This window comes from Vipera berus, assembly GCF_964194415.1.
Source record: "Vipera berus genome assembly, chromosome: 2".
Classification (NCBI taxonomy): domain Eukaryota; kingdom Metazoa; phylum Chordata; class Lepidosauria; order Squamata; family Viperidae; genus Vipera; species Vipera berus.
The window spans coordinates 11,737,954-11,761,306 of NC_138203.1; the positions used below are offsets into that span (position 1 = coordinate 11,737,954).

Genomic DNA, 23,353 nt, shown 5'->3' on the forward strand with positions numbered 1-23,353 from the left:
TCTTTTATGACTCATGGACTTCAACTCCCAGAATTCCTGAGCCAGCACACACACACACACACTTCTCTGTGGCAGCCCCTCAAATACTGGAAGACTGCTGTCATGTCACCCCTATTGCTTTTCTAGGGTGACCGAACACACACACACACACACACACACACACACACACACACACACACACACACACACACCTCTGTGGCAGCCCCTCAAATACTGGAAGACTGCTGTCATGTCACCCCTATTGCTTTTCTAGGGTGACCGAACACACACACACACACACACTTCTCTGTGGCAGCCCATCAAATACTGGAAGACTGCTGTCATGTCACCCCTATTGCTTTTCTAGGGTGACCGAACACACACACACACACACACACACACACACACACACACACACACACACTTCTCTGTGGCAGCCCCTCAAATACTGGAAGACTGCTGTCATGTCACCCCTATTTCTTTTCTTTAGACTAGCCCAGAGGTAGGCAACCTCGGCTCTTTTATGACTCATGGACTTCAACTCCCAGAATTCCTGAGCCAGCATAGCTGGCTCAGGAATTCTGGGAGTTGAAGTCCATGAGTCATAAAAGAGCCGAGGTTGCCTACCCCTGCCCCAGCCTCTTCCCGTCCTCCCTCCCTCTCTCGTGGCTCCGGAAGGGGCGGCGCTGGGCGGCCGTTTGAACGCGGGCGGGAGCCTCGGCGGCGCAGCTTAAGGAGACCCGGCTACTTTGCCCGAGAAGGGCGGCGGCGGCGCAAACGCGGCTTCTCTCTCCCTCCGCTGGGCTTCCGACGGACCCTCCTTCCCGGAGATGAGCGCCGCCGCTCCGGGCTCTCCCGGGCGCAGCCGCGGCTCCTCGCCGGAGTTCAAGCGCCGCGGCCGAGCGGAGGAGCTGCTCCGGACCGAAGGGCGATACTTGGAGCAGCTGGAAGGAGTGGCGACGGTGAGGAGTCGGGGGTCGCGAGGCTCCGGCGCCTCTTGCGCGTTCCTGGCTGCCCGTGGGTGCGACCGGCGGGCGGGCTCCGTTCGCGGGGCAAGCGGGAAGCGGGGTGGGACGTGGCAGGTGGCCTCGACCCTTCCCGGAAGGAAAAAAGCCGAAGGAGCGGCCCGGGTTTAGGGGCTTCTCTCCTTTGGAGCAGCCCGGGGATGGAGAGCGCGCTCTTAAATAAAAGAAAAAAAGGGATGCGTAAGATCTCACCGTCCCAAAGGGGCGAGTGGTTGAACATCGTTGAGTTCACTGATGCTTATTTTGAATCTTTGCTAATACTGGAAGCTACTCAAACTCTCTGGGAATGGAGTAACCTAAGCTGCATCAATGCATTTTTCCCTAATGATGATGATGATGATAACTTTATTGTCAACACCAATCGGCATACATCAAAATGAAATTTCGTTCCATACAGCTCTCAAAGGGTCACCACCTCCGATATATACTCCTTGTTCGGGCCCGCTCAAATTTCACATTGTCCATTTTAGTCTCTAGGGCAGGGGTAGGCAACCTCGGCTCTTTTATGACTCATGGACTTCAACTCCCAGAATTCCTGAGTCAGCATAGCTGACTCAGGAATTCTGGGAGTTGAAGTCCATAAGTCATAAAAGAGCCGAGGTTGCCTACCCCTGCTCTAGGGAGTGAACGATGGCAAACAGGACAGATGGAAATGGGGCTCCAATGCATGCCTACTTCCCCTTGTGTAACGCAACTGAAAACAGCAGTTTATTCAAATGTTTAAAACGAAACAAAGCAACAGGAAGAAACTGTAATAGCAGCCCTCTCTTACCCACCCCCTTCACACACACACACACACACACACACACACACACACACACACACACACACACACACACACACACACAGAGTGAAAGATTTAAAAATGTTCCTGGCAGGAAGAGCAGGCCAGCCACCCCCCCTTCAAAGAGGAGAGTGGAGGACTGCGGATTGGTGGGAACAGAGCAATCCAGAAGATGACCCAAATGTTGGTGACTTGAACAATGTTCATTGGACTTGCTTTGGTTAGGAAACCTTGTATGGCGGGGGGGGGGGGGGAGAGAAGAGACTGGAGATAAGAAAGAGAAAAGGGAGGCTTATGTTCATTCTGCCTCTCTATTTTTTCCAAGCCATATTTGCCTCCACTACTTCACAGGTTGTTTTTTTACTTTAAAATTCTCAATTCATTGTTTTTCTGGATCATTTCAATTCAGCTAGCCACATTCTCACTGTTCTCCTTTTTGAAACTCTTTTTGTACACTCTTTTTTTTTGGTTCCCCCAACATTTAGCCACACTTATCTTGTTGTTTGCATGTACGTGTTGTTTTTATGTTTGCATGCACTCTCTGATTGGTGTTTCTATGTTCACTGAGAGCTTATGCACTGGAGACAAATGCCTCGTGTGTCCAATCACATTTGGCCAATAGAGGCTTCTATTCTATTCTATTCTATTCTGTTCTATTCTATTCTATTCTATTCTATTCTATTCTATTCTATTCTATTCTATTCTATTCTATTCTATTCTATTCTATTCTATTCTATTCTATTCTATTCTATTCTATTCTATTCTATTCCATTCCATTCCATTCCATTCCATTCCATTCCATTCCACTCCACTCCACTCCACTCCACTCCATATTTTCTATTCTATTCTATTCTATTCTATTCTATTCTATTCTATTCTATTCTATTCTATTCTATTCTATTCTATTCTATTCTATTCTATTCTATTCTATTCCATTCCATTCCACTCCATTCCACTCCATTCCACTCCACTCCACTCCACTCCACTCCACTCCACTCCACTCCACTCCATATTTTCTATTCTATTCTATTCTATTCTATTCTATTCTATTCTATTCTATTCTATTCTATTCTATTCTATTCTATTCTATTCTATTCTATTCTATTCTATTCTATTCTATTCTATTCTATTCTATTCTATTCTATTCTATTCTATTCTATTCCATTCCACTCCACTCCACTCCACTCCACTCCACTCCACTCCACTCCATATTTTCTATTCTATTCTATTCTATTCTATTCTATTCTATTCTATTCTATTCTATTCTATTCTATTCTATTCTATTCTATTCTATTCTATTCTATTCTATTCTATTCTATTCTATTCTATTCTATTCTATTCCATTCCATTCCATTCCACTCCATTCCACTCCACTCCACTCCACTCCACTCCACTCCGTATATTCTATTCTATTCTATTCTATTCTATTCTATTCTATTCTATTCTATTCTATTCTATTCTATTCTATTCTATTCTATTCTATTCTATTCTATTCTATTCCATTCCATTCCATTCCATTCCATTCCATTCCATTCTTATAATTTTAGAATCCTCTTCTTTGCTAAGATACATAAACCAGGCTTGGATTTGAATTTCTTCCACAATTTGATATTTTTTTAGACCTATTACATATTTTTTTAATTTCACAGACAAGCATATTTATTTTGATTTCTTGCTTTTTATTTGGTAATTCATCACCATTTACTCTTTATGTGCTGAGTTACACACTTCTCCAGTCATCACCAACAGGGTCCCATGGATTTGACTTCTACTGCCCTTTGTGGCTTTGGTCAGCTGAGCTTTTTGCTAAATTAGCAGCCTATCTTGGCCATCATTCTAAAGAGATTCCTGGTCAGCTTAGCACAGTTTGTCTAGTGCAGGCATGTCAAACACAAGGCCCGGGGGCCAGATGCGGCCCGCAAAGTGGTTTCATGTGGCCTGCGAAGCCATCCTGGAAACAGTGAGGGAACGGCCCCCACTGCCTTGGTCCTGGCCCAGAGACCCTCCTTCTGCCAGAGACCCCCAGATCTGTCCCACTCCTGCCCAGGTCCTCCCATAGGCACCCTTGATGCCAACGATGTAGAGGTGGCCACGCCCACCCAGTAGGCCATACGCACTCTAGCCATGCCCACCCAGTAGGCCACGCCCACCCTGGCCACACCCACCCAGCCCCCTGAGGGCAACCACAATGCTGATGCGGCCCTCAATGAAATTGAGTTTGACACCCCTGGTCTAGTGGGTCATAGCATAAACAAAGCCCAGTTTTAGCTCAGACTTGCTCAAGGAATTCTATTTAGGACAGGCGCTCTGAAGCTTACCTTGCAAAAGGCGTATGATTTCTTGCATCAACGATAAGGTAGTTGCACTGAGTAAACTATTTTGACTAAGAAGCAGTATTAAAGAACCAAGTCTGAGATGCCCAACGAGCCAGATTTTCTCCACGCTGCAGGAAGAGTGAAAATAGGAACGTTGTATTCAGCTTCAACTGGACAGCAATGGTTGTATGTCCCTTTTCAGTACTTTGTGGTCACCCTGAAGGCCAAAGGGATCTTGAACCCGGATGTCCATGAGATTCTCTTTGGATCCTGGGAGTCCATCTGCTCCGCCAGCCGGTAAGGTCAGACTTGTGGCATTGTGGGCCTGGAGGTGGGTGGTGGGTGGGGAGAGGACAGCGCACTCTAATTGGCCTTCTTCCTTGGACTTCACCCATCCCTCTATGAGAGATGGAAATGAGTGTTCACAATGTCTTATGGATTAATCAACTCCTGTACAAAAAGACTCCATTAACAGTATTATCTGGATGTTGCTGTGTGTAGGATATGGCTCGAAAAACTAAAGTTGCATGCAAAAAACTATGATAAAGTGAGCTACAAATGTTGATTACAGTATTGAATGGAACAATGGGAAAAGGGTGTGGCTGAAAATATTAAAATTTACATTATATTCTAATTTTAGGAGAATTTTGATAAATGATGTGCTGTTAGTGTAAGTCACCAGAGATTGTGTCTAAGAATGTATAAAGGCACTTCAAATTGGCCCTTTTATGACTTGTGGACTTCAACTCCCAGAATTCCTCAGCCAGCGTGCCTGGCTGAGGAATTCTGGGAGTTGAAGTCCACAAGTCATAAAAGGGCCACGTTTGAAGACCCCTGTTTTAAAGACTAATGTATAATTGAAACCAAAGACTTTGCTTTTGGGAATAATGGATATACAGCTGCAAAAAAAAGGCATGCAACTTTGTTTTTATATTTGACAATTGCAGCCAGAATATGACATGCTCAAAATGGCCTGGGTCCGGGTTATTTGAGGGAACACCTGCTGCCGGCATCAAACGCCCTTCGCCCAGTGCGCTCCCACAGGGAGGGTCTGCTCAGGGTTCCGCCGGTGAGAGATTGCCGGCGGGTGACACCCAGGGATAGGGCCTTCTCAGTGGGAGCGCCTGCCCTCTGGAACCAGCTGCCGGTGGAGCTGAGAACTGCCCCCGACCTCCGATCATTCCTGAAGACCTGGCTCTTTGAGCTCTCGGGCCCAGGCTGAGGAGAAATTTTTAATTGGGGTTTTTAAGTGTACAGGGTCAATTTAATATTTTTTAATTTGGTTTTTAACTTTTGTATGCTGGATTTTTTAATTCCCTGTAAACCGCCCTGAGTCCTCAGGGAAAGGGCGGTATATAAATGTAACTAAATAAAATAAAAGATTCAGCACTTTCTACAATGGAGGAAGGGTTGGTGTACGTAACCATATTGTGTTTGCTACAAAGTAAATCACAAGCTTTTTCCTATTTCTCTTTATCTTTTCTTTTTGCCCCTGTCTTCTTTCTCTCTTTTTATTCTTTCTTTATATTATTTTTTGTGCGTATTTATCTTATAAACTTAATAAAATGTATATAATAAGAAAAAGCTAAAGTTGCAGAACCATAATCAAGGAAGTTGTTTTTTTTTGCATAAAAAGAAATGCATACAATATTACATGAGAAGCTTAGCACATCTTCATGCAGTGATTGGAGTTAGCCCCATTTCATAGAACCATAGAAACAAAGGGCTGGAAGGGACCTCGGAGGTCTTCTAGTCCAATCCCCTGCCCAAGGCAGGAGTCCTTATTCCTGGACAGGTAGTTGTCCATTCTTGTCTTGAAGTCTTCCAGCAATAGAGCTTCCACAACTCCAGGAGGCAACCTGTTTCATTGATTGATCACTCCATCAGCAGATTCATCCCTATTTCCAGGTTGAAGCTCCTTCTGATGAGCTCCTACCCATTGCTTCTTGTGCTGCCTTCAGGAGCTATGGAGAACAAATTGATGCCCTCTTCCCCATGGCAGCCTTTTAAGTACTGGAAGACTGCTGTCGTATCTCCCCTTCATTAGGCTAAAACATACCTACTTCCCTTAGCCCAGGGGGAGGCAACCTTGGCTCTTTTATGACTCGTGGACTTCAACTCCCAGAATTCCTGAGCCAGCATGGCTCAGCTTGGAAACCTCTCCCTTTCCCCTCAGCGTGGCTGGCTCAGGAATTCTGGGAGTTGAAGTCCACGAGTCATAAAAGAGCCAAGGTTGCCTACCCCTGCCTTAGCCGCTCATCGTATGATTTTTGCCTCTAGACCCCTGATCATCTTTCTTGCTCTTATCTGCATTCTTTCTAGGGCCTCACCATCCGTTTTGTATTAAGCTGATCAGAACTGGATGCAGTATTCCAGCAGGTGTGGCCTCACTAGTGCAGTATAGAGGGGTACTGTCACTTCCCTTGATCTCTCCATTGATGCAGCTGGAACTGCACTGGCTTTTTTGGCAGCTGCATCACGTGGTTGACTCATACCTCAGCAATGATCCCCCAGGACTCCTAGATCCCTCTCACAGTTACTACTCTCAATCCAAGTAGCTTCTATTCTGTACCTACGCATTTAGATTTTTCTGCCTAAGTGCAGGACCATATTTTTCTCACCGGTCAACTGCATCTTGTTGGATAGGCTTGGGTCCGGGATATTTGAGGGAACACCTGCTGCCGGCATCAAGCTCCCTTCGTCCTGTGCGCTCCCACAGGGACGGTCCTCTCAGGGTACCGCTGGTAAAAGATTGCCGGCGGACAATACCCAGGGAGAGGGCCTTCTCTGTGGGTGCGCCGGCCCTTTGGAACCAGCTGCCTGTAGAGCTTAGGACTGCCCCTGACCTTCGCTCATTCCGCCGGGACCTGAAGACCTGGCTCTTTGAGCTTTCTGGCCTGGACTGAGAGTATTAACTGGGGTTTTAATTGTATTTTAATTGTAATTGGGGTTTTTAGTTCAAGGTTAATGTAATTATTTTAATTGTTTTTAATTTTTGTAATTTGTTGTATTGTTTTTAAAAAACCTTGTGAAACCCCTTGAGTCCTATGGGAGAAGGTCGGTATATAAGTCTAATAAAATAAATAAAAAATAAATAAAAATAGGGCCCAATGCTCAGGTCTGCCAAGGTCTTTTGGAAACTTGACACTTATCATCTAAAGTGTTGGCAATTCTGCACCCTCCCCCCTCCCAGCTTGGTACCACCTGCAAATTTGATGAGTTCCCCTTCTATCCCCTCATCTATTCTAGATCATTTAGGTGTTGCACTGCATAAAAGGTAAAGGTAAAGGTTCCCCCGCACATGCGTGCTAGTCGTTTCCGACTCTAGGGGCCGGTGCTCATCTCCGTTTCAAAGCCGAAGAGCCAGCGCTTGTTTGAGGACGTCTCCGTGGTCATGTGGCCGGCATGACTAGACGCCAAAGGCGCACGGAACGCTGTTACCTTCCCACCGTAGTGGTCCCTATTTATCTACTTGCATTTTTACTTGCTTTCAAACTGCTAGGTTGGCAGAAGCTGGGACGAGTAACAGGCGCTCACTCTGTTACGCGGCACTCGGGATTCGACCCGCCAAACTGCCGACCTTCTGATCAACAAGCTCAGCGTCCTAACCCACTGAGCCACCGCGTCCCTTTGCACTGCATACTTCCCTCCATATAGTTGTAGCCCCATTAAGGAATACATGCTGGGTGTGGTTTGGTTAGCCAACTGCTACTGTTTACCCCACACCATTCTATCTTACCAAGAAGCAGACTGTGGTCTATTTTGTCAAATGCCTTACTGAAGTCCAAGTATACTATAGCCACAGAATTTCCCTGAGCTACTGATCACTATCAAAGTAGGTAATAAGATTTGTCTGGCACGGTCTGTTTTTAACAAACCCGTGCTGGCTTCCCTTAATCACCTTGTTCATTTACTAGATGCTCATGAATCCTCTGCTTGATTATCTTTTCCAGTATTTTCCCAGCTGTTGCTGTCAAGGGGCACATCCTTAAAAAAAAGAACCTCTTCCCTCCAGCCTACCAGAAGTGGGGAGTCCCATTCTGATCAGGGGAAAAGATTTCTAGGGCAGGGTTGAAATGATGGGTCCTTGAAGCTCGGCTCTTTGCTTGGCAGACATTTCATTACCCAAACTAGGTAATTCCATTAGTGCTGGATATGATGTTACCTAGTAACTCCGGCATTGTAGATGTTACTTAGTTTGGATAATGAAATATCTGCAAGAAAACAGCCAAGCTCAGATAGCCATTCTGTCAGCTGGTAGATTCTGTCCTAAAAAGGTGTAAGTGGCTTTTTTTTTTTAAAGGCAGGTGTGATTGGTCAAGTTCAGCAAAGAAACTTTAGAGAGCCTCTCACAAAGACGCAAGACAGATTGAGCAGAAGAAGTTGGACCTCTGAGCAGTTTCTGCTTCTCTTTATGCTGAACCCTTTGTTCTTGCACTTGCCGTTAGGCAGCTGCCTGCGGTGGCCTCTTTTTTTTCCTGGAAGAAGGTGAGTGCAGAAAGGCCACCGGCCCCTGGCCATTTCCTTCAGGGCTTCTCTCTCTGCATACAGGACGCTGCTTTTCCACCTGGGCAGGGGCCATTTTGCATTAGGACTGGAAAGTTTCTGCCACCAGCTGGTGTTCTATGTCGATTATGCGGAGAATCTGGAAGCGGCCCAGAACATCCTGGAGGTATGCCCTATATTGCTTATTGCAGGTGACTTTGCAGGTCAGATGGGGTGGGGGAGGCAGTACTTTATGCCCAGCATTCCCCTCTCCCCCCCTATTTGTTCTTGCACCTATCTGCTCTTGGCAGCCAAGGACATCCTTGGTTTTTTTTAGCCAAGATCTTGGTCTGGAGACGAGGCTGGGGATCTGTTCTCAGAACTTGCTGGTCAGCCAACCTGATCTGCTTCTCCCCTTTCTGCCTCTGCAGAAACTGGTAAGGAAGAACAAAGCTTTTTCCCGCTTCAAGAAGCTTCAGGAATCCCGTCCAGAGCTTAAAGGTTGCCGTCTGGAAGAGCTGCTGCCGCTGCCCCTGCAAAGACTCCATCAGTAAGTGGCAAAAGAGCCGTTCCTAGAGCAGAGTTTCTCTCCTCCGGCTGGGAAGCCGACCTGCGCCCGCCACTCCTCCATGAGCTCCCGAGAGGGGCTGCTGGGTGCCAAGACCGAAAGAGCTTTGCCTCACTGCTTGCTTTGCAAGGCAGGGTGCAGATGGTGTGTATGTGTGTGTGTGTGTGTGGAGGGGCAGGCTGGGATCTGGGTGAGATCATACGTGGTTTTGGAGTGAAGTATCATCAATATGCTGATGTTACCCAGCTTTTCATCTCCACTCCGAACCAACCCAGTGATGCCCTCGACGTGATGTCCCGTTGCCTGGAAGCGGTGTGGATCTGGATGGGGAAGAACAGGCTCCAACTCAACCCGGCCAAGACCGAGTGGCTCTACGTATTGGCATCTCGTGTTGTCCAAGATTCACCATCTTTGGTTATGGGGGGAGAGGTGTTGCCTCCCGTTGATAGGGCGTGCAACTTGGGCGTCCTCCTGGATGCACGACTCAATTTAGATGACCATATAGGGGTCGTGGCCAAGGGGGCATTTGCCCAGGTTCGCCTGGTGCGCCAGTTGCGCGCCTATCTGGACCGTGATGCCTTACGTACGGTCACTCATGCACTCGTTACCTCCCGTGTAGATTACTGCAACGCTCTCTACATGGGGCTGCCCTTGAAGGCCACCCAGAGGCTTCAGCTGGTGCAGAATGCGGCTGCACGGGTTGTGATGGGAGCATCCCGATACTCCCATATTACACCCTTCCTGCGTGAGCTGCATTGGTTGCCGGTTGCCCTCCGGGTGAGGTTCAAGGTGCTGGTTCTTACCTATAAAGCCCTACATGGCTTAGGCCCGGGATATTTGCAGGACCGTCTGCTGCCAGGAACGACTTCCCATCGCCCAGTGCGCTCACACAGAGAGGGTCTCCTCAGGGTGCCGTCGGCCAGACAATGTCGGCTAGCGACCCCCAGGGGGAGGGCCTTGTCTGTCGGGGTGCCTGCCCTTTGGAATCAGCTCCCCCGAGAACTTCGGATGGCCCCAGATCTCCGGTCCTTTTGTCGCGACCTAAAGACATACCTTTTCCAACTGGCCGACCTGGACTGACGTTGGGGGTTTTAATTATGTTTTTAATTTTTACTGGTTTTAGTGGGCCTTTGTTAAATTTAATTCCTTTTAATATTTGTATTCATTGTATTCATTGTTGTTTTTATTGTTGTTAGCCGCCCTGAGTCCTTCGGGAGATAGGGCAGCGTATAAGTCCCATAAATTAAATTAAATTAAATTAATCTGTGACGTGCAGCTGAGAGGCAGTTGCTTAGGTCTCCTCCCCTTCGGATAATCTGTTTGGTAGGTACAGGCACTTGCTGCAAGATTTGCTGGAGCAGACTCCCCCGGAGAGCACTGGATTTGACCAGATCCAAGGTAGGATTCTAACTAAGCCCCGCCGTGCCCTCCTGAGGTTTCGCCTTCAGCTGTGCAGCTCTTGATCACAGCAGCGAGGCTCCTGCCTGGCAGAATTTTGTAGGGTTGGCTTTTCTCCCCTTCCCAGTTAGCCAGCCAGGAAAACAGGTTACGGTGCTCTTGGGTGTGACATGCTGTCACTTGCAGGGGCCCTAAAGTCTGTCCTGGAGGTCCTGCAGCGAGTCCAGGAAATTGCTCGTGTCCGTCAGAACCTGGAGGTGATGAGACAGATTCAGAAACGGCTGAAGGGACGGAAGACCCAAGTGCTTGCTCCAGGTGAGGCCTCTGGGTTGGTGGTCAGGTCCTCGTGCTACAGTAGACTATCATCATGAGGCTATCGCTAAACACAGTTCAGACACAGAATAAAACCAGCCACTAATGCAACGGATTGTCAGATCCCAGTCTAAAACAAGGAGCCCCTAAGGGCCAAACAAGAAGTTCAGTTTGGTGTACTGGTTAAGAATTAGGCCAGAAACCGGGAGGGCCATGAATTCGAGTCCTGCCTTAGGCACAAAGCCAGCTGGGCGTCCTTGGGCTGTTCCTTTTATCTCGGTCCTAGGAAGGAGGAAGTGGCAAACCGTTTCTGAATTTTTGCCAAGAAAGCTGCAGGGATTTCTCCAGGCAGTTGCCAGAAGTTGACACTAATATGAAGGCACCAAAAAAGAAAAAAGGCAAACACTCACAATGAAACCAGCATCTTTACCAACTCTTAAAGAAGGAGCCTTCTAATGCTTTTTGAAACTTTTAACAAATCTGACTTTGAGCTGAGTTCTGGAGGGAATCATTTAAAGCAGGGGTGTCAAACTGCCGTCCCGCAGGCCAGATGCGTCATGCGGAAACTGCGCCCGCCCCATTGCTGGCAATGGCAAAAGTGTCCCGATACGTCGCGTGACGTCACGTGACGTCGTGAGTTTGACATGTCTGCTTTAAAGGAACAGGAATACCAGGTGGGGAAACCTGTCAGCCCAGCCAGGCACACGATCCACCGCGGAGGCTTTTGACCCAGCAGAGGTCTTTCAAGTGACCGGTGCATCAGTGCTCAAGGCAGGTTGTTTCATAAGCGGTTCTCCAATGAAAGGATGATGTAAAGAGGAGCAAAATAAAGAATGGCTTCACTCTGGCTGTTGTGAAGCAGGTGAGAGAAGCACAAAGTTCATCCTCACCATCCAGGATCCTCTGGGTCAACAGGGCAAAGATGAACTTATACAGGCAACTTGGAAAGCAGAGCTAGATCGGGATTGCTCGGTGTTTTGTCTAGCGATACAAATAGCAATGCTATTTCCCCCCTTCTTCCCCCATCTATGTGGCAACTCAGAATGAAAAAGATGGCTTCAGCCAACTTCGGTTCAGAGGTTGACTATATAATTGACACTTTATATATCTTTGACAAGGTAAACAGTGCTCAATACTAAAGATACATCTTGCAGAAATGCTCTTTCAAATTATAATTCAATGTAAGTTTCTATTCTTTACTCACGTATTCTCCCACTGATTGAGCATTATATCCAATTATTGCGCATTTAATCGTACAACCTTTTAACATATTCATCTTACATATTAATTTTCAATAAAAGTTTACACATATTGGTAATAACATGTCTATTGTCAGTACACAACACCAGCTCAAAAACAAATTTTCTCATTTGGAAAATCATAGTTCTTGTCCAACTTAAACCTTTCTGTTAACAGCTTAAAAACAGGTATGAGCTTCCTCTTCCAATTCTTCTCTTGATTTTAACTTAGGTTGTCCTTCAAAAAAGTCAATAAGTATAATAAATATAACATTTTGTCATTTTGTCACTGTGCAAGGAAAGTTGGGTGTTTCAGAGGAAACAGAAGCCAGTTGAACACAATGGGAATAGGGTATTTAAGGTGGTGGTGCTTCACACAATGGAAGACATGCGTTGAGAAGGAATGTGTGCTGGATGAATGTAGTTTGAATAGAAAAGGGAGTGACCAGTATGAAAAAATGATGTACAAGTGACTTGGTCATAAGAGAGAAAATGAGATGGAAATGGCAAAACATAAAGAAGGAATGGAAGACAGAGGAAGTCATGGATGGAGGACATTGGTGAGATCCTGAAAAAGAGGCCAGGAAGTGCTCATCTCTGTTTCTTGCCTGAGAGAACCAGCATTGCCTAAATATGTTTCTGTGGTCCTGTGACCGGCATGACTGTACGCCAAAGGGGTACCTATTTATCTACTCACATTCACATGCTTTCTGCCAGGTGGGCAGGAGCTAGGGCAGAGATGGGATATACATACACAAACATACATACACACAAAATATGGTGTTTCCTATTGCAAATCTATTGTATCTATTGCATATACCTTCAGATGTTAATATTTTTGTACTTTTATGTTGTTAGCTGCGAAGTCATATCCGACCCATCGTGACCCCATGGACAACGTTCCTCCAGGCCTTCCTGTCCTCTACTATCTTCTGGAGTCTATTTAGGCTCACGCCTACCGCTTCAGTGACTCCATCCAGCCACCTCATTCTCTGTCGTCCCCTTCTTCTCTTGCCCTCAACCTTTCCCAGCATTAGGCTCTTCTCCAGTGAGTCCTTCTCATTAGGTGGCCAAAGTACTTTTATACAATGCCTTAAATCTTATTTCATGGAGGAATGTGGAATCTAAAGTAAATCCCCTAACATGTTAGGAACCCAGCTATCACTTGGGAAATGCTATCTCACAGTGTTTTTTGAAGTCCACGGCTGAGTTTCGGAATTATGTGCCAGTGGCTTGCCTCAGCGATCGGTGTCGTTAATCACTCTTCATTTCCCAGAGAAACCACTTCTGGAGTCACCAATGGACCTCAGGTGGTTTTGGAGCTCACCCAATAAGCTTCCTGGGGTTTTTGTGCTTTCTCCATCCAGGGCGGTGGTATCTCCAGGAAGGTTGGCTGATGGAGGTCCCCTCCAAGGGGAAGGAGATGCAGCGCAGGAGGTGCTTCCTTTTCTCTGATATCTTGTTGTTAACCAAGCCTTGCCACCCGCTCCACCCTTGGAATTCACACAAGTTTGCTTGCCAGGCCGTTTACCCTCTCAGTCACTGCGTCGTGGAGAAGGTCTTTGGTCACACCCAGAGCCAAGGAGGGCTGCTCAGTGTAAGTGCTCTTCCCCCACTCCCAGGTTCTGCCAGTGGGCTGGCTCCTCACCCCTGAAACCCATGGCTGACCTACGATAGGGAGTAAGGTGGGAGGCACCACGGTGGCTAGCGCCCAGAAGAGATGGCAGGCATTGGTGACTCCCCAGCCAGGGACTCGTGAGGTGGGTGAACTGGTCACACCCAGCAGTTTCCTGCCCTTTCTCTTTTCAGCTCTCCTTCCCACAAAAAAAGTTACTGCTGATGTCTTGCGACCAGGAGGATTTTGCCAAATGGCACCAGAATCTGGTGGTGGCTATCAGGTAGGCTCCTCCTTCGCCAAAGTGCTCAGAGTAACATTTAAGGAATCATGTATCACAACCCAGCAAGGCTTAATTAGGCTGAGGCAGTGACTGTACTGAAGTTGCCCAGTAAGTATCACAGCAAGTATCACAGCTTAGCTGTATGCAAGACCGGGGCTTCCCTGGTCAGCTCCTCCGCTGCAGCCACGGACTCAGTTTCTGCCCCCAAATGATCTCTGGCTGAGCAGACCCGGAGACCGTGCTTTGGTTCAAGGGAAGGCAGGTAGCCCCTAATTCAGGGGTAGGCAACCTTGGCTCTTTTATGACTCATGGACTTCAACTCACAGAATTCCTGAGCCAGCCATGCTGAGGGAAAAGGGAGAGGTTTCTAAGCTGAGCCATGCTGGCTCAGGTATTCTGGGAGTTGAAGTCCACGAGTCATAAAAGAGCCAAGGTGGCCTACCCCTGCCCTAATTATACAGCCGTTCCTTCTGCCTCTTCAAAGTTGCAATGGTGCTGAATGGACGAACTGAAGTTGTTATGGCTGATGCAGAGCCCCACGGTCACGTGACTGTGTCCTGGGCGCTTGACATCCCATGTACATGTACAGCCAGTTGCCAAGCCCCCTGTGGTCGTCATTTGCGGTATTTCTTGCTGGCTTTGCCAGAAAGTCACTGGAGAGGCTGGCAGGGAAGTTTGCAAGCCGCAGCTGACTGTCAAGAGGACTCGCTTTGATCTCTGGCTGAAAAAGGTCCATGCCAAAATCCGTGCAGGGTTTTCAGCCTCGGAGCAGAGAGGCTTCAGAAGCTGAGGCCTTGCACACCCGCCCTGGTCCTCCCATATCCCTTGCTGTCCCCTCCACTTGGCAGCGCTTGGGGCCTGCACTTTCCTGCTGGCTTCCCCACTGACTTGAGTGGGGGACGCTGGCAGGAAGTTGCCTTGCTAGCAACCAGGGCATTAATTTAACGATCGCAACCTGGACTGCCCGGATTGTCATTGCGAAGCGAAGCAAGCGCACTTTGTGACTGCATCGCTTAGCGATGGAAATTCTGGTCCCAGTTATGATTGTTATTTTCTCCCTTCCTACAGAGAGCTTCAGGTCTGTGGCAGCCCACCCGCCCAGAAGGCCAACTGAGCCAGCTGGACTCTGCAGCAAACCTCCTGTGCGCCCTGGAAGCTGTGTGGCAACCTGCCAACTTGCAGACATCGGTGCTACCCTCCTTTGGACCCCTAACTCTGGGCACGACCCTAATTCGGTTCTCTCCTCGGTTCAGTTCCCCGTTCCTTCCGTCCAGAGAAGCAGAATGTGAGGAAAAACGCTTTCCTTCCCCTTTTAGTCGGCTACCTCCAGAACAGTCCCACTTATTGGAGCCTGCCCGGGAACTCTCATGTGACGCAGTGGGGCAAAAGTGATTCAGATTCTACACAAACTACTTTTCGCACCCGTGGATCTTGCACAATGGGATGTAAAGGTCTATTTTCTTCTAACAGCTATGAACGATGGTAGTTTTTCCTTGTGAATTCTACTGAGAGATTAGTTTTGCCTGTCCAAGATAGGAAAAATTCTGGGCTGGAACTCAGTGGATTTTTTTTTAAAAAAATGCCAGGGCAGGTCCTCGAGACTGCATGCTTGGGAGCTAATTACGCTATAATCCAACTTCACCTGTACAATTAGGGCAGACAAACTGATGCTTTAAGCATTTTCAAAATCTTGGAGCATGTTTGGTATGCAGTCAGAACCCCAAAGGTAGACAAACTTTGGTATTGTTGTAATCCTATTCTCAGTAGATATTTAAAAAGATGATCAGCTTTGAATCTTTGTTGCTAACAGTGGGATGTGGGTAATCTTCCAGATCCTCAAATTTTAGATAATAGATTCCATTTTTGGGGGGAAGGGAGGAGCAGTTTATGGTGGCTTTTTAACAATTTTAATACAATTTATCTTAGCAATACAATTTCTACAATGACTTTTGCCAATTAACATCTAAAATGAGTAGATGCAATAAGCGAATCACTTAAGACTTTGTTTTCAAATGCATCTTGTTCTGCAATGTGTGAATGTAAAACCCATGGGAACCTCAGCCCAATAGGTTAGGACTGTCTGCAGTGATACTATCTGTAATGCTAAAAACTGCAGGAGGATAAGGTAGGGAAAGTACAGTTCTGTAACTGTCAACGGAATAAGAGTTTTCTGAATATATTTTTATATTCTAAAATGTTGCAGTATGGAAAATCATGCTTTCCTAAATGGATACCTGTTTTAAGAAAATGTTAGCGATGACTTAAAGACAGTCTAATAATATAATCATTAGTAGGTTACTGTACTTCGTTAATAAGAAAAAGATCTTGTGAAGAAAGAGCCAAAAAGATACATAATATTAAATTGGGCAGATTTTGGTAGCAACACTGTAATTAACACATCCGTCTGTGGAGGACAGTGGACAGGCATCCTAAATGGTGGAAGAGTGTGTGTGTGTGCGCGCGCACACACACACACACACACACACACACACAAAGTATATATGTATATGTGTGTGTATGTGTATATATATATATATACACACACACACACACACACACGTATATGTATATGTGTATATATGTGTGTGTATATAAACACACACATAAGGGACATGGTGGCTCAGTGGGTTAGGACGCTGAGCTTGTCGATCAGAAGGTCGGCAGTTTGGCGGGTCGAATCCCGAGTGCCGCGTAACAGAGTGAGCGCCTGTTACTCGTCCCAGCTTCTGCCAACCTAGCAGTTCAAAAGCACGTAAAAATGCAAGTAGAAAAATAGGGACCACTACGGTGAGAAGGTAACAGCGTTCCGTGCACCTTTGGCGTCTAGTCATGCCGGCCACATGACCATGGAGGCGTCCTCGGACAAGCGCTGGCTCTTCAGCTTTGAAACGGAGATGAGCACCGGCCCCTAGAGTTGGAAACGACTAGCACGCATGTGCGGGGGAACCTTTACCCTATACATACATATACATATGTGTGTGTGTGTGGAGAGAGAGAGAGAGAGAGAGAGAGAGAGAGAGAGGAGGTGTGCACCTCTACAGGGATCCTGGAACTAGAGAGAAACTTGAGGGAAATCATAAAACACATTCTGGTGTTTTATACTGGCTCAATAAGAGAAAAAAAGTCCCTCCTGCTTTGAGAGAATGTGCCCTTCACCAGTTCTTCCTTTGTGAGAGGAAATAACACTCCTTCCCCTTTTCGTAGTTAATTCCATTGCAGATGTCACTCGCCTTAAGACAGTCCATGCAACCGCCTCTTTGCCAAGCTGCTTAAGTCGGAGTTTTGCCATTCCAAAAACAAAAGGCAATTAGTAAGAAAAAAAGGCTTCACCCAATTTGCTTCCCCAAATGCAATGAACATGGGCACAGAATTCCAATCTTGTGTTATCAAAGCCCATTCTGCTTTAAGCAATGTAAAAGTAATAGGCTTTTAAAAAATTGCACTAAAAAGATATTACAAATATTCCAAACATTACATATTTCATGCTTTCCTCCCCCCAGAATTTTATTTGATTTGTATGACTGCCAGTCTAACCTAAGTGGCTCTGGGTGGCCATACAAATTTATGTATGAACAAACATAAAAATATTACAACTATGTATTATATTAATTTTAAAGAAAATTTCCAGGAATGAGGAACAACTGAAAATATTAAAATATATTTGAATCACAAAATACAGCAGGTTAAGTGCAGCGAAAGGGATCCTCAAGGATGTTAGAGATTGTAGAGAAATTTAATTCTTTGCACTGATTTTACTTCAAAATATAGGACAGGTATGTGACTGTGTTGACTTTCTCAGAGAGGTGACAAAAGTACCCTGGGATATCTTCAGTACCAAAGGTGTGAATTATCAAGCTTTGATGGCATCCAAGGAAAATTGTTCAATGTGAAACAGATGACCTAGGAAAAATTCACAGCTTGTTCTTCAAACAAGTAACAATGCCAGAGGACCTGGTAAGGGTAACCAATGTGACATCATTTTTTACAAAGCGTTGGGCACCTGGAAAGAAGTTTTGTCAGCTTAACCTGTGCCCAGGACAGATTGTTAGGCTAACTTCTGATCTTGTTAATGCTACTCTCCAAAACCCTTTGACCAAGTACTCATCAGTGGCTCTTCTAAACTTCATAATAGTGAGATGACCAGTCCCTTTATGAATTGTTAACTCATTGAAAAAAACAGAAACAAATAGTAGAAATCTGAAAGTGTTAGGACTTGCTTATAAATGACCTGAAGGAAAAAGCTATTCCAATTGTGAAATGGCAAAGTGATTATGAAGCGCTTGAGGAAGAGGACGACCTCCTTAAAATAAATGAGTGCTGGGGTGGCAAAAGGCAGCCCCACATACAGCATTCACTGCCACACAAGGCCCTACTCCATCCCACCCCACCCCACGCCCAACACACCTGAACTGCTTAAAGTGCCCTTGTATTAAAGCATTCCCAACTGGCTGAACTGACCCTGAATGGCAACAGAAGAATCAGGAATCAGAGGCCCAGTAAACTGAATATATTCACTGGCCATATCTAAGTGTATCTAAGCAGAAAGGAGTAAGTAAGGTCATCCAGGTGGGTTTATCAAAATCATTCCAACATCATGATGTAATGTACAGTTGTTTGTCTTACCTTTGTAACATAGCATATCAAAAAATATACATGTATATTTCATCAAGGCTGCTCAGTAAGCTTAGAGCCGAGTGCACACTGAAAGTTATTTGTTTGCTTAATAAACATGTCATATCTTCAAGTTATTTATTCCTTTAGGAGACCTAGGCTTTGGTCACAATAACACTTAACCAAGAGGCAAATAACTTTGAAATATGTGATGCACACCGGAGAAAGGAACCCTCCACAAAGCCACAGATAATCTGTAGGTGAAGGGAAAAAATCTGGTGCCCACAATGGACAGTGTAATGGAGACGTCATATGTGTGAATAAAGCAAATTTTATGCTAGGAACCCTTACGAAAATGATTGAAAACAAAGCTGTCAACACAGTAAGAACGTGCTTGAAGCTGGAATACTGTAAACCGTTTTAAGTTGACGCACTGAAAAAAAGGTTGGGAAACACACAAGAGAGCGCAACCAAAATTATTGCAGGGTTTGAACAACTCCATTGCAACGAAGTCCAGACCTGAGACTCTTGCTCAGAAAAAAAGGAGGTGGGAGTTGAACAGACCCCTCCCTGTGCGGCACGAAGACTGAACAGGGAGAGGTCTTTCCTCCCTCCAATGAAGCTGATGGAAGTGGCCCAAAGAAAGCATTGCTTCACATCAGGCATCTGTACTACATGGCTGGTGATAGCTAGTAGATTGCGTGTGTGTGGAATTTATCCAGTTATCGGGCTGGAGAAATTTAAGGAGCCCTCTATTCAGGGCTACTAATCTTGAAGGCTCAGTATTACGCTTCAGGTGGAGGACAACAAGCTACCATAGCCCATCTGCAGGGCAACAATCATGGGAGAATCGGGCTGTGTCTCTTCCTTGCAAGTACGCATGAAGCATCTCTTTCCACTGTGATCAGTATAATGCAGGAACATGGGAATGAATGTGCTACCTAGAATGTTATTTTTATTTCAGACTGTACTGATATTGATATTTGATGTCACTTTCAAACAGTGCTGTTTAATTTTTTACTGGGATTGGACCTCGATTATAGGTGGCCAACTTACAATAGTTCATTTAGTGACTGTCCAAAGTTACATCCCTGAAAAAACTGACTTATCAGCATTTTTCACACAACCGTTGCAGCATTCTCATGGTCACATGACCAAAGTTCAGATGTTTGGCAACTGGCTCATAGATGGTTGCCGTATCCAGTGGCCATGTGATTACCTTTTGCCACCTTCTGACAAGCAAAGTCAACGGCCAAACCAGTTTTACGTAACAACCGTTACAAAGTCACCAATTGCAGTGATTCACTTAACAACTGTGGCAAGAAAAGTCATAAAGTGGAGCAAAACTCACTTAACCAATGTTTCACTTAGCAACAGAAACTTTGGGCTCGACTGCAGTCGTAAGTTGAGGGCTACCTGTATTTGAAGAGTGGCAGTAGGGGGCATTTAAATGGAAATACATAGTTTTAAAGTGGATTCAAATTGGGTGTAACATAAGTTTATACTACTGTATGTTTTTATTTCTGATAATCTTGTTGGATTTTTGCTGACTAATATGGAGATTTAGAAATGTACTTATAGGCGATGGGGTGAAGTATGGGGTTAGGAAATGACGTCTCCGTGGTCATGTGGCCGGCATGACTAGCACGGACGTCTCCGTGGTCATGTGGCCAGCATGACTAGCACGGAACGCTGTGACCTTCCCACCGTAGTGGTCCCTATTTTCCTACTTGCATTTTGACGTGCTTTCGAACTGCTAGGTTGGCAGAAGCTGGGACGAGTAACAGGCGCTCACTCTGCTACGCGGCACTCGGGATTCGACCCGCCAAACTGCCGACCTTCTGATCGACAAGCTCAGCGTCCTAACCCACTGAGCCACCGCGTCCCCTAAAAGAGAAATGCATTAAAATAATTTTTAGATTAAAAAAGAATTAAGTATAGGAAGAAAGACAAAACAAAATAGCAAAAACTTCCCACTTTGTCTCCAGCAAATATAATCAGTCTCTTAAAGATACATTCAAAAGCCGTGCTGTCTCTATATCAGAGCTTCCTTATGCTGTGCAAGTGAATGTTGGACTTTAAAGATACAGGGTAGGAAAATAATTGTTGCGTTCGCCCTTTGGAGAAGACTCCCAAATATACCAGGGAAGGAAACAAATGACGGAGCACTAAATCCATCAACCCAGATTTCTCACTTGAGGCACAAAGGACCCAGATTGTTGGGGGCAATAAACTGACTTTGTAATAGAGCCTTGGTGGAGCAGTGGGCTGATGCCTCCTTAACACCAGCTGCCTGCAATTAGTGCAGGTTCGCATCCCACCAGGCTCAAGGTTGACTCAGCCTTCCATCCTTCCGAGGTAGGTAAAATGAGGACCCAGATTGTTGGGGGCAATAAGCTGACTTTGTAATAATGCCGCTTGGGGTGTGTGTGAAAGCCCTAACAAGCAGGCATATACATAGAATAAAGGCTACTGCTAAGCTTGTAAGCCGCCCTGAGTCTTCGAAGAAGGGCGGGATATAAATGTAATAAAATAAAATAAAATAAATAATAATGCCGCTGGGGGGGGGGCGAAAGCCCTAATAAGCAGGCATATGCATAGAATGAAGGCCATTGCTAAGCACATTGATTTGTGCTTTAGATTGTAAGCCGCCCTGAGTCTTTGGAGAAGGGCGGGATATAAATGGGATTAAAAAAAAATGACCCAGCTCAAATTATCACATTAAACAGCTTTCAGAAAAAAGTCTTTTAATGCTGGAAGAGGCGGAAGGAAAGGAAAAAAAAAGGACAAACAGCTGCGAGGGGTACAGGGACAAAGATGAGGAAGGTAGGTTGGGGGAGGGGGGGCAGCTGGAAAAAATAGGTTTTCTCCAAGATCTATTCCAAATAGTGCGGTTGAGGAGTCCAAACGGGCAAAAATATAAAAAAAAACGGTGACTACAGAAGTGATAATCCCAGCTGTAGGAGCTCACTAAGCCTCTGCACCAGGAGTCTTCAAACTTGGCCCTTTTATGACTTGTGGACTTCAACTCCCAGAATTCCTCAGCCAGGCTCGCTGGCTGAGGAATTCTGGGAGTTGAAGTCCACAAGTCATAAAAGGGCCAGGTCTGAAGACAGACCCCTGCTCTGCACCTTTCCCAAAGCTTTTGAGGTGAGCAACTGGAGTCGCTGGCGGTTTTCCAATCGGGTCTTAGCAAAGACTTAACACAGCTGACCCGTCTCTCCCGGCTCAGTTGCTGGGAGGGAAGCGCTGCCTCCTCTTCCTCCTCACCCCCAGCTCAGCCCGGTCCAGCCCCCCCCCAACACTGCCCGCCCGAGAGAGACCGAGGAAGAGGAGGAGGCGGCGGCGAGCGCGGAGGGGCCTTTATTCAGCAACGGAGAGGGGCGACGTTACACGGCCGTGCCGCCGGCGGGGCGCCGCTCCTCCCGGTAGCCCTTCAGCAGCTGGTTGACCAGCGTCTTCTCGCCGTCCCGGCGGGGCAGCGGCAGCGGCGGCAGCGGGTTGCCTTTGTACTCGATCACCGCCCTCTCGGCCCGGTCCAGGTTGTCGTTCTTGGGGACCCGCACCATCCGCGTGTAGCCTCCCTGGTGGGGCGCGAAGCGGGGCGCCAGCACCCGGAAGAGCTTGGGCACCAGGTCTTTCTCCTGCAAGGAAGAACCATCAGCATCAGCATCAGCGGCGGCGGCGGTGGCGGGGACGCCGCCGCGCTCAGTCCCGGCTCTCTCGCGTCCCGCCAGCACCCCGGAACCCCCCTCCCGCCCCCGGCCCAAGCCCGCTCACCGTCAGCCAGAAGTCGGCTAGGCGCATGGCTTGCCGGTCCGTGTCGCCGCGCTTGGCGTGCTCGATCAGCTGCGGGGCAGAAACCAACACCGGGTGGGTGATGGGGTGGGTGGTGGGTGATGGGTTGGGGGGTGGTCCTCGTTCGCCGGGTCGTCCCCCCCCTCCACTCCACTCCACGCCCGTCCCTCCCTCCCTCCCCCTCCCCTCCCACTCACCTGTTCGGCGTAGAATTGCATCTCGTCGGCGCGGGCGCGCGTGGTCTCGATCCTCTCGTGGCGCACCAGGCTGGTGACCAGGTTCCGCAGCATGTCGAGGCGCGAGCGCGGCCCCAGCCCAAACCGCCGCCGCAGCCGCCCGTGCGAGATGCCCAGCACCGCCGTCAGCCGCATTGCAAGGGTCCTCGCCGGAAGCTGCCGCCGGAAGCTGCCGCGAGCAGGGCGGAAGGGCCGCTTGAGGGGGGCGGGCCGACGGCGCGGTAGCCGAACAACCCGGGGAGGAGGGCGGGGCGATCGGCCTCCGAATGGGACCCGAAGTAGTGAGGGGGGGGGGGGGAAGCTGCAAGTATCGGGCTTTGTGCCTGTCAGGGTATAAATCACCTTAGTAGAGGGCGAAGGACCGTGCTTTAGAGCAGCGTTTCCCAACCTTAGGAACTTGAAGATGCGTGGACTTCAACTCCCAGAATTCCCCAGCCAGCTATGCTGGCTGGGGAATTCTGGGAGTTGAAGTCCACGCATCTTCAAGTTCCTAAGGTTGGGAAACGCTGCTTTAGAGGATGCATGATGTGCATGAAGATCTCCGGTCCTTTCGCCCCGGCCTCAAAACACTCCTTTTCCACCTGGCTGACCTGGATTGACAGGCATTTTAATTATGTTTACAATTTTTAATTTATTTTTAATTTTTAATTTTAATTTATTGCACAGATGACTTTAATTTTAATTTTATCTTAATTTCTGTTATATG

At 47.1% G+C, this 23,353-nt stretch overlaps 2 protein-coding genes across 3 annotated transcripts; one reads left to right on the forward strand and one right to left on the reverse strand.

The window, feature by feature from the left end:
- Positions 1-809: 809 nt before the first annotated feature.
- On the forward strand, positions 810-15,116 carry ARHGEF39 (Rho guanine nucleotide exchange factor 39; the record flags this gene model as incomplete). Its single annotated transcript, XM_081316364.1, has 9 exons — positions 810-941; positions 4,306-4,400; positions 8,655-8,775; positions 9,020-9,138; positions 10,484-10,554; positions 10,741-10,869; positions 13,472-13,701; positions 13,914-14,002; positions 15,071-15,116. The coding sequence occupies 9 exons, from the start codon at positions 810-812 to the stop codon at positions 15,114-15,116; spliced, it is 1,032 nt and encodes a 343-aa protein (XP_081172490.1).
- Positions 15,117-21,343: 6,227 nt separating this feature from the next.
- MRPL17 (mitochondrial ribosomal protein L17) lies at positions 21,344-22,836 on the reverse strand. 2 transcript variants are annotated; one of them, XM_081317016.1, is made up of 3 exons: positions 22,609-22,836; positions 22,394-22,462; positions 21,344-22,257 (listed from the first exon to the last, which is right to left on the reverse strand). In XM_081317016.1, exons 1-3 carry the CDS (start codon positions 22,780-22,782, stop codon positions 22,003-22,005), a joined length of 498 nt encoding a protein of 165 aa, XP_081173142.1. In that variant the 5' UTR covers positions 22,783-22,836; the 3' UTR covers positions 21,344-22,002. The 2 variants fall into 2 exon arrangements, with proteins under 2 accessions (XP_081173142.1, XP_081173143.1); XM_081317017.1 differs by lacking the exon at positions 22,394-22,462.
- Between the last annotated feature and the right edge of the window lie 517 nt (positions 22,837-23,353).

What these genes read in the sequence shown, in the direction of transcription:
- MRPL17 (XM_081317016.1), bottom strand. Translation starts at nt 22,782, where the DNA reads ATGCGGCTGACGGCGGTGCTGGGCATCTCGCACGGGCGGCTGCGGCGG. An exon ending in TGCAATTCTACGCCGAACAG is followed by an intron (nt 22,463 to 22,608) that starts GTGAGTGGGAGG and finishes TCTGCCCCGCAG; the next exon opens with CTGATCGAGCACGCCAAGCG. An exon ending in TAGCCGACTTCTGGCTGACG is followed by an intron (nt 22,258 to 22,393) that starts GTGAGCGGGCTT and finishes TCTTCCTTGCAG; the next exon opens with GAGAAAGACCTGGTGCCCAA.